We start from the raw sequence: 18,282 nt of genomic DNA, 5'->3' as shown, positions 1-18,282 counted from the left end.
TGCTGCTGGTCTATTGCGCCCACGAGAGAGACCTCTCTCTCTTACGCGGCCCGCGACCCATAGTTTGACAGAATGTCAAATTTGGTCCCTGCATGTTAAAAGGTCAGCTTTTGACACGTTTAAGCCCCGTTAACCCCATTTCAAGGATCCACAATGAAGATAAAGCATAGGGAACATGAAATGTGCTTGAAAACATCTCGGATGTTGGTTTGTTTGGTCGTTCGGTTGCGTTATTCGGTTAATTACAGCGAAAACTCGAACGGACGCAAAAACGATCCAAATTACGCGACGAATGGTATTTTTGCATTCCAATCACTAAAATAAAATATTTTAATGATTACAAAATTTATGGATGTCCGGATATGTTCAGAATGTAAGATATGCGTGAAAATGCAAACTTATGCACTTTTTGACGCTTTTAGTCCCTCTTGATCAAATAAGCGTATTTTCGCATAACGAACCCTCAAAGCTTATTTCCAAGCTATATAAAGGATATTTAGGGTATGTTTAGCTTATGATCAAGTTCCGGAATGTTCATTACTATACAAATCAGCATAGTTTTGCAGTTTGACGCAAATAGTCCCTACGATCGAATAAACTTGTTTTCGACACACCAAACCCTCCAAAACTTATTTCTAAGTTATGTAAAGGTTATTTAAGGTATGTTAAGCCTATGTCACTATTCCGGAGTGTTTGTAGCGTTTAACTGATTACGTTTACGCATCAGTTTGCGTATAACTTTCCACAATGCGATTTAAAGCTCGAAATTGAACAAGAATTGATATGTGCAAACGATACACATATTTACACAAATCCCAAGTATGAAACACAATATTTCATTGGTTTTGAATTCGTATGATGATCGAGGAGGCATAGGTGTCACAAATTGACCCAAATAACCAACCCATTTAAGGTTCGAGTTATTCGGGTTCAATTTTTTCGAGTATTCTCTACTTCGGGTTTGGATGGCTTCAGATTCGGGCTGGGTTTCGGGTTTCAGGTAAAAAAGAACAACCCTAACAACGCAAGGGAGCGGATACCTTCGGTAACATCGGCACCGATGCTTGAGTTTTTTTTGTTGGGTTCAAGGATGGGAAGTTAGGTGTCAACAAATGATTGGTAGGATGGAGGATATCTAGGGGCGACAATTCTTGACATGACCCGTTAACCCGACCCGGACCCGACACGAAAAAACAGGTTTGGGTCGACTAACACGACCCGTTTAAAAAAACGGGTCGGGGTCGGGTTGACCCGTATTAAAAACGGGTCGGGTTCGGGTTGACCCATAAAAAACGGGTTGACCCATTAACCCGTTTAACTATTTAGATAAATAATCTTTTATATTTTTGTTTTTGTTTTTTTCGGTTTCTATTTTACATGATTAGTTATAATAATGTTAATTTCGACATATTATATTATTTATTTATCACACTCATACTCATCATTAAACATGTTATCGATAGCCCGCTTAAAACCGAACAACTTGTTTATAAATCGTCAACTTATATCACCCATTTAAAAATATGGGTTAAAAGGGTCGGGTTCGGGTTGACCCGAATTAATATGGGTCGGGTTAGGGTTGAAATCTTTAACCCGAATAATAATATGGGTCGGGTTCGGGTTGAACATTTCAACCCAGCAACCCGCCAACCCATCAACCTGACACGATTGCCACCCCTAGGATATCGACGAGGAACGCACCGTCCACCATAAAAAAACGTGCTGTTAAAAGGTTTGATGTCATTTCTTATTAAAATGATGGATAAATATATAACTTAACTTCCAATTATAGATTTTTCTATTAAAATAACAAGAGTATATAACAGTGAATCTAAGACCTCACAGAGTGTGCGTGGATTTGTGCTGTGGAAGCCTCTCCACACCAAGCACACTGGCCCACATGTGGTGTGGAAGGCGGCGTGGTGTGTGGGCTGGAAAATTTTCACCGGCGTGGGAAACCTTCACCGGCATGGAGAGCTTATGTGTGTTGGTGGGCCGACAACATTTCATTGGTTGGTAAATTTTGAGTTTGCTTTGGCTGGTTCTTGTTTATTTATTTTTTATAAAAACACCAGTTTTATACCCATGTCACTCCGTATTTTTTTATCAGACCTCCTTGCTAACGTGACCACAGATTGCGCTTCAGGTGACGGCACTCCGTATGGTTAGTGAATAAGGGTGTCCGGAGTGGTGCGACAAAGGGGAGTGGCAAAGGGTTTTGCCGCGCGACAACACCGCCGCTGACCCCTTTGCCGATCGGTTTCGTTAATCACGCGGTGAAGGGATGCCGCTCGGGAATCATGTGAGAGAGGGTAGTGAGAGAGAGATGGTAGTGTGGGGTGGGGTCCATTCTAATTTCAACCAATCACACATTTTTCCTTTTCTTTAAAAAATAGTTTACCATTTCACCAAATGTCTAACCATTGCCAACACTTTTGAGCATAGTTTACCACTTTGTCATGACACACTCTCATTAATTAATTTTTTAGTTTTCCACTATCAAGTGTCTACTCGTTACACCCTAAAGCCATAACATACTCACCCTAGAAGTAAAATATACACTGCGTTTTTTTAAAGTCACCTGCTATTATTGAGAAGCCGCAATTGAGTAAACCCTAGTTCTTATCAACCCCGAAGATTTCGATCTCGAAGGTACTTCCAATCAATCCAAAATCTTTCTTCTTCTGCTTGCTCATTCATCCAATCTTATATCTCCCGAGGTTACAAACTATAATTTATCTTAGTATTTGTAATTGATGAACTTTATCTAGCGTCTGTTTCTTACAAATTAGGGTTTATCGTATGCACATGTTTTCTGTTTCGATTTTTAGATCGAGTTATTACCTTACTAGAAGCTGTGGAAATTATAAACGCAGATGTTAATATTATTCAGTGTCTGATTTTACATCATAAGTGATTAAGTTTATTGCATTTGGTGTTGGTAATTTTGTTGACGTTTTTGTATGCTGTTGTTGAGCAGAAGGAATTTGAAGTAGGAGTATTTCAGATTTCATAATTATGGCTGAGGAAGATAATCAATTTGAGTTGAAGGAGGAAGCTGCAGATGTAAGTTGCACCTTCTGGTTTTTTTTTTTTTTTTTTTTTTTATTAGTGTTGTGTTTGACGTCATCATGTGTTTAATTGCTGTTTTGCAAATATGTATATATGTGTAAGGGGGGATCTGAATGTGTTCTCACTGTATATCGGGGCAAAAATATACACAGTCACTGCACACACAATACATATACACACACACAATACATACACACACACACTATGCAGTTAATGCGGTAAAATATTGGATATCGGTCAAGGAAGGACTGATATTTGAGATATAGGTTATCTCGGTGAGATAGCGGTGGTATATCGGTAATATTAATATCATGCAGAATTTTTATATATATTGCAAGTTAACACTGACAATTCAGTGATATATCAGTTATATCGGTCAAAATCGCCGATAATATCGGTACCGAACTACTGACCTATATTTTACATGGGAACCGATAACTGATATATCACAGAAATTAACTGCATAGCACACACAATACTTATACACACATATATATTATTTATTTAATATGTCAATGTTTTACCTTTTAATTTAAATCAAAATAATATAGTTTTGGGGAATTCTGGGGAAAATTAATGTGGCACACTGGGAAATTTGGGGAAACTGGGACATGTCCCCCGCCCTAAGTCTGTGTTCCCGAGTCTCATTTAACAGGGGGAGGGGAAGGAAAATGAATTAAGAGAGAAAAGGAAGGAAAAATTGTGATTTTTTTCGTGTTGCCGAGTTTAATGAAAAGTAAAGGAAAAGGGAAGAAATCAGGCATTTTATGTGTTCCCGAGTTAGGAGGAAAAGAAAAGAAAGGAACAATTTTACCATTATACCCTTTACTGGTTTTTATAATAAGGATTAGATATGAGGGTAATTTAGTAATTGATAAGATTTTCTCTCCTAATCTCTCCGATTTGGGAGGATAAATATACGTACAAATTTTCTTCCCTTTTCCCTCCTTTCCCCTCCCCTTCTATCCTTAAAAAATCTCGGGAACATGTCTTTTTCACATTTTCATCTCTTTTCTCTCCCCCCTCCCCTGTTAAATGAGGTGGTTTTGATGCTTGTATGCAGAAATCTATAGATATAAAGTTTGTTTACACGTCATGATTGTAACTTTTTTCATACATGTGGGCTTATTGTTTGATGAGGTTGTTTATGCACTTGCTGAAAGGCGAACATGCGTGAAATGTGCTTGATTGAGGAGTGTGAAATAGTGAGCTGACTAAGCTTGTGCGTTGAAGTTCAAAAATAGTTTGTTTTATAAATATGAAGATTTTTAATGAATCAATATCTGTCGGTTTATAATGGAAGTGGGAGCACTATTCTAATATCATTAACTGTGAATTGTGCTGATTTTTTTACTCTTAACTCTTGTGGGCGTAACTTGTATTTTTTGGATTAGCAGATGACACGAAATTTAAGCTTTATAGTTATTTTAACCAAGATGTACTCTCATAACCGTTTTCTAGAACTTCAGCAAACACCAAGAAATAACTAGGTAATATATGTACAAATGTTACCAATTATAGGGGGGACGGTACAAAAACTCTACACACAATGTTACACATATCTTATAGATGAGGTAAATTATGGATCGTGTAATAGTATATTAAAGGCAATGGTGTTGTTTCTTGTCAGATGTTTAACATGCTAATATGGTGTATTCATATTAAATAATGATGATGTATACTACTACCACGATGCAGCTTGCTCCATTTGATCCAACGAAAAAGAAGAAGAAAAAGAAGGTTGTCATTCAAGATCCTGCTGAAGATTCTGTTGAACAGTTGGTTGAGAAAACCGATAACTTATCTGGTAAGCAAATCAACCTTATAGAATTATTCTGCTGAAGATTATGTTCCGCTTTTCTTTACTAAACTCAAACTTGACATGCAGTCTCCGACACTCTTGAACCTACATTCACCGGTCTGAAAAAGAAAAAGAAAAAACAGGTTAGTAATTAGTTATATACACACTCCGCAATTTACTCTTCTCAAGACATGTACAAATACCTGAATATGAATTGTTTATGATCATTTTAGGTACAGTCGGATCTCTTGGATGATGAACCAGATAATGCTGAGGAAGATATAGATTGTACGTAGTTTGTTATATCACTTATCGTTCCCCATAATTCTTTACCTTACATTATTCTATGAATGATAACGCTTTTCTGTTGTCTAGATCCCGTTGGAGAGGATGAAGATGCAGAAGGAATCGACCTGCAGCCGCAAAAACTTCCATGGGAAGGAACGGATCGTGATTACAAGTATGAGGAGGTACACAATCTCATGTCTCAGTTATTCAGTGACATGACATCGTGATTACGTCCTTTAAGTTTGAGCCAAATTGCAGGCGCTGTCCTTTAACTAACGAAATTACACTGGATGTCCTTTAACTAACGAAATTACACTGGATGTTCTTTATGTTAGTGTTTCTCATCAGGCGGTGCCTTTTTGTCCTAACCTAGTTAACTTTTAACACGTGTCACTCACATGGCATAAATGTCATTTTCATTTATTTTGTTGTTAATATATATTATCTTAATTTATCAAGTGAAAATGATCATTATGCCCTCATCTGAGTGGCATGTGTTACGAGTTAATAGAAAAAATTAACTAGGTTAGGGCAAAAGGACATTGCTTGATGAGAAACAGTAACATAAAGGACATCCATTGTAATTTCGTTAGTTAAAGGACTGCGCCTGCAATTTGACTCAAACTTAAAGGACGTAAAAATGCAATTTACTCTTCTAATTTTGATTTTATGTTTGTTATATCTCTTGCTAATAAGTAATAACGTTGCTAATTTTTGGTAAATCTATATTTTTTCAGCTTCTGGGAAGAGTGTTTCATATTCTCCGTGAAAACAATCCGGAGCTTGCTGGAGATAGAAGGAGAACAGTCATGAGGCCACCGCAAGTTCTCCGTGAAGGAACAAAGAAAACCGTCTTTGTTAATTTTATGGATCTTTGCAAATCGTATGTGCTCAAGTTATTGACATGTTTTAGCATATGTCATATTATTTTTCAATTAAAAGCAGAGGTGGCAAATGGGCGGGTCATGCAGGTTGGATGTTGGGTCAAAATGGGTCTCGTACTCTCTTCGGATCAGGCTGATCCACGAACACATTTTTTGTTGAAGCTTTAGGTTTTTAATAAGTAATAAACCTTTTCTCTGTTTTTGTACTTTAGGATGCATAGGCAGCCTGAGCATGTTATGACCTTCTTGCTTGCTGAACTGGGTACAAGTGGATCACTTGATGGGCAGCAAAGATTGGTTGTGAAGGGTAGATTTGCACCCAAAAATTTCGAAGGAATTCTGCGTCGATACGTCAGTAAGTTACCTCGTAGAGTTATGAATTTTAGTTGTTTCTTTCTTTCTGTTGATATGTTTTTTGATTGGTCTCATGATATCTTTTGGGGAGCATGATGATATGGCTGCATATCATAGTTATTAAAGGCACTAGGCGCATAGGCCTCGCCTAGGGCCTAGGCGCATAGGCCTCGCCTGGGGCCTAGGCGCAAAGCGCTAAAAAACCGAGAGCCTAAGAAAAATAAAGCGCATAATGAAAATTTTTTAAAAACATATTATGTATTAGAAAAAGAATACTATTCTTCAAATAAAATAAACAAAGTCTATTATGTAACACTTTATATTATCTAATTGGTACCAAAATATTAGTGTATTAGTGTAGAAAAGTAGTTTTCCTTGATCAAAAGTAGAATTTGGCTAGAATCTTGTCGAAATTTAGCCGGAAACTCTCCGGAATCTAGGAATCTTGCCGGAATGTGCGCCTGAACCATCACTTGGAGAGTTAAAGTGCAATTTTCTCGACTTAAAGCGCAACTGCCTCGTCTCGCCTGAAAAATGGGCCTAGGCGCAAGAGGCGATGGCTTTTAACAACTATGCTGCATATGCATGTCAGAATTCGTAACTGAACAGAATAGTAAATGTCGAAGCTGTTGTTGATGATAAGGTTTCTTTTACAGATGAGTATGTTATCTGCAATGGTTGCAAGAGCCCGGATACACTTCTTATAAAGGAGAACCGTCTGTTCTTCCTCCGATGTGAGAAGGTACATTTCGACTCGTTCTCTTTTTTAGCTAATTCATTTTATTTTATATTATATTTTTAGCCTGTTACTACACAAAATGGAACCCATTCATAAATAAACATGTTAAAGTTGAGTTATTAACATTTGTCGTTCTTTACTTTGTAGTGTGGTTCTGGGAGATCAGTTGCTCAAATCAAGGCCGGATTCGTGGCTCGTGTGGGCCGTAGAAAGGCTGGAACCTAGTTTTTGTGAGACGAAATATGAAAGTCATGCAAGGCGTGTGAAACGAATGGAGAAGGTAAGTTAAACTTTGATGTTAAAGTGTATCCTCATATTAATACAAACTGGATTGAGGATGTGCCTCATGGTTTTTGCTTTTTTTCGGATCTATACATTTATCCTTCGTTTTATCAAACATCTTTCAACTTATTTATTGTTGTAAACTTTATAATATTTTGTGACTTTCCTTTCCACTCCTTGTGAATGCTACATGTAAAATAGGGCCAAAAATACCAAAGCATAAATTGTCATGCCGCCTAATTTTGGCGCATCCCTCTTCTTAGTAGTTAGATATTTCACACAGCAAATAATGCGTAATATGGTCGGGTCTGGTGAGTTGTGTAACATTTAAAAATGTATGATTTGAACCCTTGTACCAACCATGGTTTTCTTGTTCTTCGAAAGGTCACCCATTTAAGCAGGTTTAACCAGCCAATATGCTCAAAATGCGTTGGTGGTGTTTGATGTTAAGACATTCTTTAGGACCCAATATTTCTATGTTGTTAAGTGATGCAAGATCTCTGTCTTAAGGTGTTAGAAAACAATTCAGGGGGTTTTCTTCCTTTAAAGTTGTTTTTTTTCCCTCTGATTTTGACCCATCCAACATAATCTGAAATTGTGATTATATGTGTTGAAATTCATGTTATATGAGTGCATATGCTTGATTCTGTCAAAAACATGTTTTTTTTTGTTTTCATTTACTTTGATTGGACGGTATCAATTAGACACGAGACTACGTTTAGAATTACTAGCAACGAGTGGAGGGACGCGAACAGACCTTTCTCGCATCCGATGTTTATAGTGTAGTTTAGTTTTTTGATTGTAGCGCCATTCTCAAACTTGAATTCTTCGAGTACTAACGAAACACATTGAAGAACATCGTGGGTGTGTTGTGAACACCCTCCATCGCAAAATGCTCTGGTTTCACTTTCAGTTATGTTCAACCATCCATCCATTGTGAGATGGAAGTTTCCCGCGCAATTCGATGACTCCTTCAAAAATATGAAAAGAAAAGAACTTGGCCTGGTCCTGGTTCTAACTTAGGGACAAACAAAAAACTTTCTGATTACTGGAAACTAGGCGTTGGTACTTTCTAACATGACACGAAACACATAATCGTTGTGTTTGGGACATTTAAAAAGATTGAAAAGAACTTGGCCTGGCCTCGGTTCTAACTTAGGGACGAACAAAGAACTTTCTGATGACTGGAAACTAGCCGCTGTACTTTCTAACATGACAAACACATAATGGTTGTGTTCGGGTTGACATGTTTAACCTGTGTAGTTAAATGAGTCATGTTTGGATTGATTCGGGGTGGGGTTGGGTCCATATGGTAAAGCTATTGAAGTTAAGATGTTCCCCTTGAGGTCAAGGGTTTGAGCCCCGCCAAAGACGGGTTTGATGTAATTTAAGCCATTCAAATAAAATGTTTGGATTGATTTATTTAACCCATTTATAACTTTAGGTTACCACCCTATAAGCTTTTTGACCAATTGAGATAAACGGGTTACACAGGTCACGTCTGAGTTACATAACTTTTAAGTATGTCTAAATAAGGTTGATATCAATTTGGATCATGTTCGAGTTTATTAATTAACTTGTTAACCCATCACGATTGCCAATCCTACTTAAAACCGATAATTAATGAAAACTATAGCATGTCTAGTGTAATTTTTCTAATGGCCAAACTAATGTTAAAAACCGGTCTAGTAAGAAACTAAACAGAAAAACTGTATTTTCATATCAATACAAACTGCATTGAGGATGTGCCTCATGGTACTTGCTTTTATTTGGAACTATACATTTATCCTTAGTTTTATCAAACGACTTTCGACTTATTTATTGTTGTAAACTTTATAATATTTTGCGACTTTCCTTTCTGCTCTTTGTTGTGAATGCTACATGTAAAATAGGGCCAAAAAGATCAAAGCATAAATTGTCATGCCGCCTAATTTTGTCGCGTCACTCTTATCAACAATAGTCGTCCCATTGAAACCTACATCGGATGTAACCATACACCATGTTAGCAGTTAGATATATGACAACAAATAATGCGTAATATGGTCGGTTTGGTGAGTTGTGTAACATTTAAAAATGTATGATTTGGCCCCTTGTACCAACCATGGTTTTCTTGTTTTTCAAAAGGTCACCCATTTAAGTAGGTTTAACCAGCCAATACGCTCAAAACGCACGATACTACGTTTAGAATTACTAGCAATGAGGTTGGAGGGACGCGAACAAACCTTTCTCGCATCCGATGTTGATAGTGTCATTTATGTTTTTGATTGTAGCGCCATTCTCAAACTTGAAATCGTCGAGTACATACCAAACGCATTGAAGAACATCGTGGGTGTGTTGTAAACACCCTCCATCGCAAAATGCTCTTGTTTCACTTTCAGTTATGTTCAACCATCCTTCCATTGTGAGATTGAAGTTTCCCCTGCAATTCGACGACTCCTGCAAAAATATGAAAAGACTTTAAAATGATTGAAAAGAACTTGGCCTGGAAACTAGGCATTGTAATATCTTACGACACAAACATATGATGGTTGTGTTCGAGTTGACATGTTTAACCTGCGTAGTTAAATGAGTCATGTTTGGTTTAATTTATTTAACTCTTTTAATAAAACATGCCAAGTAGTTAAGTGTCTAAATTGGAATATGAATTATGTTTTATAGAATCCGCCTTCCAACCATGGGCGTAGGATAATAGGGGCGGGAGGGGGCGGCCGACCCCCCAAACTTTTCGTTCAGTAGTGGGGAGTATATAATTTTCGTATAGAAATTTTTTGGTATATACGTTTTTGACCCCTTGGTTTTATAGAAATATTTTGGTATATATATTTTCGACCCCCAGTCGGAAATCTCAAGCTGCGCCACTGCTTCCAACTTATTTGTAACCCATTTATAGCTTTAGGATACCCCATTAGCTTGTTTGAACAGTTGAGATAAACGGATTACGCAGGTCACGTCTGAGTTACATGACTTTTAAGTATGTCTAAATAAGGTTGATATCAATTTGGATCATGTTCGAGTTTATCAATTAACTTGTTAACCCATCACGGTTGCCAATCTTACTTAAAACCGAGAATTAATGAAGACTATAGCATGTCTAGTGTAATTTTTAACGGCCAAACTTCTGTTAAAAAAACCAGTCTAGTAAGAAACTAGACAGAACGAAACACAATTGCAAACTGCTCTTGGAAAACGACCCTCAAACACAAAACAAGAAACCGGAAACTTACATTGTATATGCAGTAGTATGCACTTAAACGTTGAATGAAGGGCGCAAGATTAACGTTATATATAGGGTTCGTTTTACCTGAAAAAACGACAACAAAGTTAGCTGCATAAACACTGTGTACTTCATGCAAATCTATTTGTACATCAAAAATAAAAAAGAAAATGAAATCAAGATTTTTACTAAATGCATTGGAACTGGGAATCTGAAGGAGAGCAAAGAAAAACAAGCCAAAACACACAAGCATTTGTGAATTCTTCATTTTGATTTGTTGGGAATAAAACAATAATCTTGTTATTAATATATAGTTGTAAATAGTCTAGACATAAACGATTATAGCACCATCTTTTACATCAACAATGGGATAACCAAAGTATATTCTAATATTTTACAATTACAAGAATTAGGTTTCATAGAAGCCCTTTGATGCCTTATGGATGTTATACGAAGGTACCGTTCATAACACTACGCGTCGAAAAGTTCGGGGGCGGGCGCCCCCTCCCGCCCCAAGGAAGCTGCGCCCCTGTCCACTTGTATACAGTTAATGGTTGTTAAAGATGATAATCTTGATCAAGAGTATGTGTATATTAAATTTCAAACAAACAATAAAATACAATCTTAGAATATTTTTTTTCATTCCAATCACCAGGGTAAATTACATAAGGATAGCAGGTAGACGAACAACAAATTTTTTCATTCCAATATTGATCTATTTACACATGGATTGGTGAATTTCGGATTAGGTTTAGTGGTTCTAATAAAGTTAGATATTGATTGTAAGGTGAACATGTATCGGTTCGGTTTAGTTATACATCTAAACCAAACTTCTAACTGATATCTTAGATTTTATAGTTGGATAACTTATCGTTTTAGTTAGTTACTAGGTTAGAACCCCGTGTATTACACGGGTTGAATAAATGTAATTTTATATATTAAATAATAAAAAGTTAGATATTTATGAACCTCGTATATTGTACAGGTTAAATAAATGTAATTTTATATATCAAATAATAAAAAAAGTTAAATATTTAAAAATCATGTGTATTACACATATTAAATAAATGCAATTTTGTATACTAAATACTAAAAACGTCGTATCTTTAAAAAACCCGTCTATAATCGGGTTGAATAAATCTACCAAATAATAAAAAAAATTACTTCCTTAAAAACCTCATATATTATACGTGTTAAATAGATCTAAAAAGAGTTATATCTTTAAAATTCATGTGTATTACACAGATAAATAAATGTAATTGTGTATATTAGGTACTAAAAACGTCGTATCTTTAAAAACCCATGTATAGTCGGGTTGAAAAATCTACCAAATAATAAAAAAAAACATATTCTTAAAACCCCGTGTATTACTTGTGTTGATTAAATCTAATTTTATGTTGATTAAATCTAATTTTACATAGCAAATGATAAAAAGTTTTATCTTTAAAAACTTCGTGTATTACACGGGTTATATAAATGTAACTTTGTATAGTAAATAAGCACGTGTTGAATAAAATATAATGTCATATGTTAACACTTACAGTCGTCAGGATTTATCTTTTAAAAATGAACTTTGGTGTACTATTCACTTATTATAACATTTCAGTTTAAAATAGGAACCTTTGATTCCTAGTTTACCATAATTTCAATCACCGAACTCCAAAGTATATTGTGGACTCGGGTTACTCTCGGAGTACTCCATTTGGTCCAGTGGGTACCCCGAGAGTATTCATGATTGATTTTGTTGGTCGTTCAAAAAAAAAAAACTCGGGATGTAACTTTATAATTATATATAAAACAAACGTTTATTCTCACCTAAATATTTGTTAAAATTATTTATAGAAAAACAAATATTTATTTTTATGTAATTTTGTTTAAAAAAATTATTATTATTATTATTATTATTTAATATAAGAGATAAATAGAAAAAAAGATGAAAATACCGGAAAGTAACTCAAAAAAAATTTTCATTGTATGGGAAGCATATTTCATTCGATCACTTGAGATTTTTTTATTTATTACTTTTTATATGTTAATGTTAAGTTAATTAATCATTTGTCTACATAATTATTTCAATTTGAATTTCTTATTTTCAAACTTGTGATCACATATCGGTTCAATGGTATTCTCAAATAGTATAATATTTTTATTTTAATTATTAGTTGTATAGATATAAATAATAGTTATCTATAATTAGGTAGAAGAGATTAAAACAAATAATATTTTGTTGGAGATTATCTATAACTAATTAGAAAATATTAAACTAAATGATAATTATCCATAAAGTAGATGGCTTAATATAATGACAAGTGTCCCAAACATGGTTTCTTTTATTATATAGTATAGATGTATGCTTTAGTTTTTTTTCGGCTATTGAAAAGACTATTAAGTTTATCCAATTATTGGTTTTGAGTATGGGTTGAATGGGTAGAGCCAAGCCGAGCTTGGCTCATTTAGGTTACAAGAGCTCGAGCATGATTCGGTATCAACTCGTTTATTATTTTTTCTTATTGTTTAATAAGTTTATTCATATACATCTATAATTGTTTTCATATAACTTTATAATCAAAATTTTATATAATAATTGGTATGTAAATATATATACTGAATAAAACTATATTAACAAGATGCTCATTTCTATTCAAGCTTGATATATATGTGAAGCTTGGTTCAGCTAAAAACCGGACTGGTTTAAAAAAAAAACCAATTTGTACACCTCTATCTAGTAGGAAAGAGGTAATCTCGACTAGCTCAGGAAGCGAAAGAGTCGATGTAGATCTATTTTTAATTTTTTTCTTTTGAACTATGAACACACACACCCCTAAAGTCTACTCCTAAAATCCATCTAATGCCCATTTTGTGATACTTAAACCCGCACCACTTTAAGACAAAATCAATATCCGTTTTCTTTGCGTTACATTAGACAACCTTTGAGTAATGAAACCATTGTTAATAAACTTCTAGTTGCATGATCGTTAACTATACCGAGTACGGTAACAAACTAAACCGATACCAACCTAACATCCGGACCGTTACACGTATTATCATAATCGATATCGACATTTCTTTTTCTAGTTTGATCGATAGATAATACGCGTCGTTATTCTTTTAGGCTTATTGCGATTTTACTTTTTTGGTTTACATGAGAAAACTTTGGTGTAACTAAACCACCGTACAAAACTTTTTATTTCGTAACACAACTTTTATAGAACCAAAATGAACCAATACAACCCACACAACACAGTTACTAGTAGCGATATCCATTTTATGGTTTTGGTTTCAATACGAGTCAATTTCGATATTTTTCTATCACATGTACCAAAGCGATATTGTATTGCAACGTAACTTTATGTTTGTACCTTTTATTCATTTTATGTTTTGTGCATATACTGAATTCCCGCTACATTGGTACGACGAGAGAAACCACTATTTTTTTACAAAGTATACAAAAGATGTTTTCAATTTGCATATTATTTGATTAAGCAAAAGGTGTGGTGCAAAATCTCCTACCCTCAAAACATTACATTCATTGTAATTCCAAATTCAACAATAATGACGTTTGTTGTTCATGGTTGAAAATCATTTATCAATTTTTGCATCAAATTGTTGCATCATCAACCTTCTTTCCTCCATTTTCATGGTGATCTAATCATTCTAATCAATCTAACAACACAAAACATGTTCTCTTGCTATTCCTACAACAACCTAAATGGCCAAAATGTCGAATCGCGGACCTACCAAACGCTTCTTGATCAACGAAATGGATCGAAGCGTAAAACGAATGCTTAAATTAATCGAAGACGAAGGCGATTCATTCGCCAAAAAAGCCGAAATCTACATCCAAAAACGCCCGGAGCTCATCTCACAGGTAGACAAGGGCGGAACCAGAGGGGGTTATTCGGTCTAGGGCTGTTCATGAGCCGAGCCGAGCCAGGGCAAGCTCAGGCTCGGCTCGGTTATAAACCTAGCTGTCTTGGCTTGGCTCGGATTTGGAACTTTGCTGGAAATCTAAGCTCGGGCTCGGCTTGGTTTTAAATTGAGTTGGCTCGGCTCGGCTTGGTTTGGCTCGATTTTGAAAAGAAAAATTAATACGTAGCTCTTAAAACTTAGTAGTCTAAAATATTATTCAATAATTCAAAAGAACATATCCAAACTAAGCTCGACCTAATACATACAAGCCAAAATCAAGTTCAACAACCCAAAATAAGCTCTAAATTTTAACAAAATACAATATAAATTCATTGGCATGGTAATCAACCTTCAAATATAGTATATATAAAAATTACACTCCTAAATACATGTAAACAATAGTCAGTTTTTTTTTGTAATATATTATAATGTATATAAAAATAAAATATATTAAAAGTAAAATAATCCAAGCTAACAAGCGAGCCAAACCAAGCCGATCCGGCTCGGCTCGTACAAGCCGAGCCGAGTAGACTCGCTTTCTAACTAAGCCGAGCCGGCTCAGTTCAATTTCAAACTGAGCCATATCGAGTGAGCTTTTTCCGAGCTAAATCCAAGCAAGCTTCGAGCCACAAGCTTTTTGAACAACCCTAATTTGGTCAAGAGGGTCCACTGACCCTCCGGTAACCAAAATTTATTGAATTTTTATGTATAAAATCTGATTTTTAAAAAACAAAAATGAGATGGACCCCTAATGATAAAGCTTATGATGAACCCGATTAAAACGTTCTAGTTTCGCCATTGCAGGTAGAAAACTTCTACCGAATGTTCCGAACATTAGCCGAGCGTTACGATGACGCGACGTGTGAATTACGTTCCGAACCTCCTTCTACCATCACCTCACCAGAACATCCAGTAACCAGAAGGTTATCCGGAACCCACGCGATTTTTCTAGACGTTAACAAAGGTTATGAAACGTCGATGTATGATTCGGGATCAGATCAGGATGATTCGTCGTTCTTCAACAGTTATTCTAGCGCGTCGAATTATGGTAATTACAGACGCTTACGCCGAAAGATTACTGAACTAGAAAGCGAGCTGAAGAAGATCCAGATAGAACAAGAGGTTAACAAATCGAATCCAGAAGCTGCAGACTATGAAGAAGAGTTGAGAATAGCGAACGAGAAGATACGCTTGCAGGACGAAGAGATATGTGAGTTAAAAACAAAGCTAGAAAAGTATGAATGTGTTCAACAAGACGAGAGTTTTTCGGAGGATGAATGCGAAATGGAAGATGAGGTTGAGCAGTTGAAGTTAGAGCGCGATGAAGTTGTTTCTAAGTTGTGTGAAGTGGAAGAGGCGATGCGGTTGAAAGATGACCAGATAGATGAGTTGAATGCGCGGCTGGTGAATTTGCAGTTGGAGTGTGAGAGATCGAATGAGTCGGTTGTGGAGTTGGAGAAGATGGTGGAGAAGCAACGGGAGATGATCGAAGAAGGCGTCGAGGAGAAGCGGCAGACGGAGAGGCAGTTGTGTATTTCTCTTGAGCATTATAGGAATGCTTATCAAATGCTCAGGAAAGGTTTGATGGAACAGAAAAATCCTGTTATGGCATCATGATATGATATGATGGTTAGTAAATACATCGTGTTTGTGTTTGGGTTGACGTGTTTAACGCGTTAGATGTAATGGGGTGTGTTTGGGATGAGTTGTGTATTGTCGTTTTTAATGGGGGGCGTTCGGTGACCAGTTTAGTTAAAAACAGGTTGACCTGTCAAGCTATTTAAATTAGAATAAAAATACATATTTTACAAGGTCAAAAGCGTGTTTACGGCCTGTTTTTACAACATTGATCAATGTCAACTCGTGTGATGCATTTAGATTCATGAGTTACATTTTTTAAAGACGTGAATTCAAGCCGTCATCCTAAAACCAGTGGCGTAACCAGAACTTTTTAGTCGGGGGTTATCGTAAGGTTCTTTTCTCTACTGTTTACAACTACGGGGTCCAAGTCATCATGTTTTTGTTCAAAAACCTCATATTTTATATTTAAAAATCCAACAACTTCATGAAAAAATATATAAAAATAATTCGCGCCAGGTAGGGGTCGAACCTACGACCTTCTGCTTAGGAAACAGACGCTCTATCCACTGAGCTACAGGCGCTTTTGTTTATGTTATAAGAAACCGTATTTCAAATAAGAGAGCTAAACTTGCAAGAGATCACTTGTTATCCGAAGAAGAAAGATAACTTTAAAATCTTTTGTATTTTTGATACTAAGAGTCATTAATTTTGTGCTGTTTGATGAAAGTCTTCAGAGAATGTCTATATATTGATCAAGATAAATAATTCATCCTCACCAATTTTATTTTTTAAATTTCAAAAATTTTATACATATTTTTTTTAAATGACATTAGTTAAATAAGTTTAAAAGTTAAAATCCAACATGGTATTAAGCCCATAACTTATCGTGTTTAGTTCGTCTCATATAAATGCACAAACTCACTTCTCATTTAACCCATTTAAACAAGGGGTACATGCACTAATCGACATAGCTCAGTGGATAAAACTTCTATTTAACCGAATTTCAAAAGCGTTGATAGCCGAAAGACTAATATTTCTAATGAGTTAACTAATATTTCTAATATAGTTAATTAATTGAAAATTTCGATATTAATTGTCGAAATGATGACAAAACGAAGACCCACAAACGCTACTATATTTTTTTAACGGCGAAACTTCTATATAAATATAGAAAAAACGTGAGCCAGCAAGCGACTGGTACCCGACAATTACAATATTACATCGCGGATATTGAAATTACGCCATATGCGTTGGAATGGAGAATGCTTATTGAAATCACGCAATATGTGTTTGACTAGTCATCTTATAAGATAATATTTCAGAGTAATTCGCCAAAATAATTGCATTAGTGCCATTTAACATATGGTTTCGGATATTTTGGTATATTTAGAAATTGTTGTATTTATAAGTTTTACTAGGTTAGAACCCCGTGTAATACACGGGTTGAATAAATGTAATTTTATATACTAAATAATAAAAAAATAATTTTAAAAACTTCGTTTATTACACGGGTTAAATAAATGTAATTTTATATACCAAATAATAAAACAATATATCTTTAAAAATCTCGTTTATTACATGAGTTGAATAAATGTAATTTTATATATTAAATAATAATAAAGTTAAATCTTTAAAAACCTTGTGTATTGTACAGGTTGAGTAAATTTAATTTAATATATTAAATAATGAAAAAAGTTACATTTTTAAGAAACTCATGTACTGTATGGGTTGAGCACATGTAATTTTATATATGAATCAATAAAAAGTTATATCTTGTTATATCTTTATAAACCCTGTGTATTATACGGATTGAGTAAATCTAATTTTATATACCACATAATAAAAGAATATATTTTTAAAAACCCGGTGTATTACACGAGGTGCATAAATGTAATTTTGTATAGTAAATAATAAAAACATTATATCTTTAAAAACCTTGTTTATTACACGGGTTGAATTAATCTAATAAAAATTATATCTTTAAAAAAACTAACGGATATACTCGATATATGATAGATGGGGTGATTGCGGTGATGGTTCTTATAAATGTCATTTAAACATAGTGAATACCGTATTTGTGTTGAGAGTTGAACACGAAAATAAAAGTATAGAACCAATAAACATTGATTAATGTTTTTGTTTACCCCTTATAAACATT

General features: G+C 35.0%; 3 protein-coding genes and 1 non-coding gene across 5 annotated transcripts; 2 read left to right on the top strand and 2 right to left on the bottom strand.

Annotated features, from left to right (window-relative positions):
* Positions 1-2,520: 2,520 nt before the first annotated feature.
* LOC110873367 (eukaryotic translation initiation factor 2 subunit beta) lies at positions 2,521-7,593 on the top strand. Of its 2 annotated transcripts, none has more exons than XM_022122282.2 (10): positions 2,521-2,652; positions 2,981-3,066; positions 4,771-4,879; positions 4,961-5,016; positions 5,107-5,161; positions 5,249-5,343; positions 5,899-6,044; positions 6,258-6,400; positions 7,056-7,141; positions 7,286-7,593. In XM_022122282.2, the coding sequence occupies exons 2-10, from the start codon at positions 3,019-3,021 to the stop codon at positions 7,361-7,363; spliced, it is 816 nt and encodes a 271-aa protein (XP_021977974.1). In that variant the 5' UTR covers positions 2,521-2,652; positions 2,981-3,018; the 3' UTR covers positions 7,364-7,593. The 2 variants fall into 2 exon arrangements, with proteins under 2 accessions (XP_021977974.1, XP_021977975.1); XM_022122283.2 differs by having other exon boundaries at positions 2,546-2,720.
* A 1,516-nt stretch (positions 7,594-9,109) lies between these two features.
* Positions 9,110-10,926, bottom strand: LOC110871305. The gene is made up of 4 exons (XM_022120135.2): positions 10,824-10,926; positions 10,645-10,721; positions 9,643-9,856; positions 9,110-9,395 (listed from the first exon to the last, which is right to left on the bottom strand). Exons 1-4 carry the CDS (start codon positions 10,900-10,902, stop codon positions 9,298-9,300), a joined length of 468 nt encoding a protein of 155 aa, XP_021975827.1. The 5' UTR covers positions 10,903-10,926; the 3' UTR covers positions 9,110-9,297.
* A 3,201-nt stretch (positions 10,927-14,127) lies between these two features.
* LOC110871307 (protein NETWORKED 4B) lies at positions 14,128-16,362 on the top strand. The gene is made up of 2 exons (XM_022120136.2): positions 14,128-14,502; positions 15,348-16,362. The coding sequence occupies exons 1-2, from the start codon at positions 14,344-14,346 to the stop codon at positions 16,158-16,160; spliced, it is 972 nt and encodes a 323-aa protein (XP_021975828.1). The 5' UTR covers positions 14,128-14,343; the 3' UTR covers positions 16,161-16,362.
* A 270-nt stretch (positions 16,363-16,632) lies between these two features.
* Positions 16,633-16,705, bottom strand: TRNAR-CCU. Its single transcript has one exon. It is a non-coding gene; the product is annotated as a tRNA-Arg (tRNA).
* Positions 16,706-18,282: the final 1,577 nt, after the last annotated feature.

This window comes from Helianthus annuus, chromosome 8, assembly GCF_002127325.2.
Source record: "Helianthus annuus cultivar XRQ/B chromosome 8, HanXRQr2.0-SUNRISE, whole genome shotgun sequence".
NCBI classification, from domain to species: domain Eukaryota; kingdom Viridiplantae; phylum Streptophyta; class Magnoliopsida; order Asterales; family Asteraceae; genus Helianthus; species Helianthus annuus.
The sequence above is the reverse complement of the archived record's forward strand: the minus strand, read 5'-3'. Positions and strand labels throughout refer to the sequence as shown.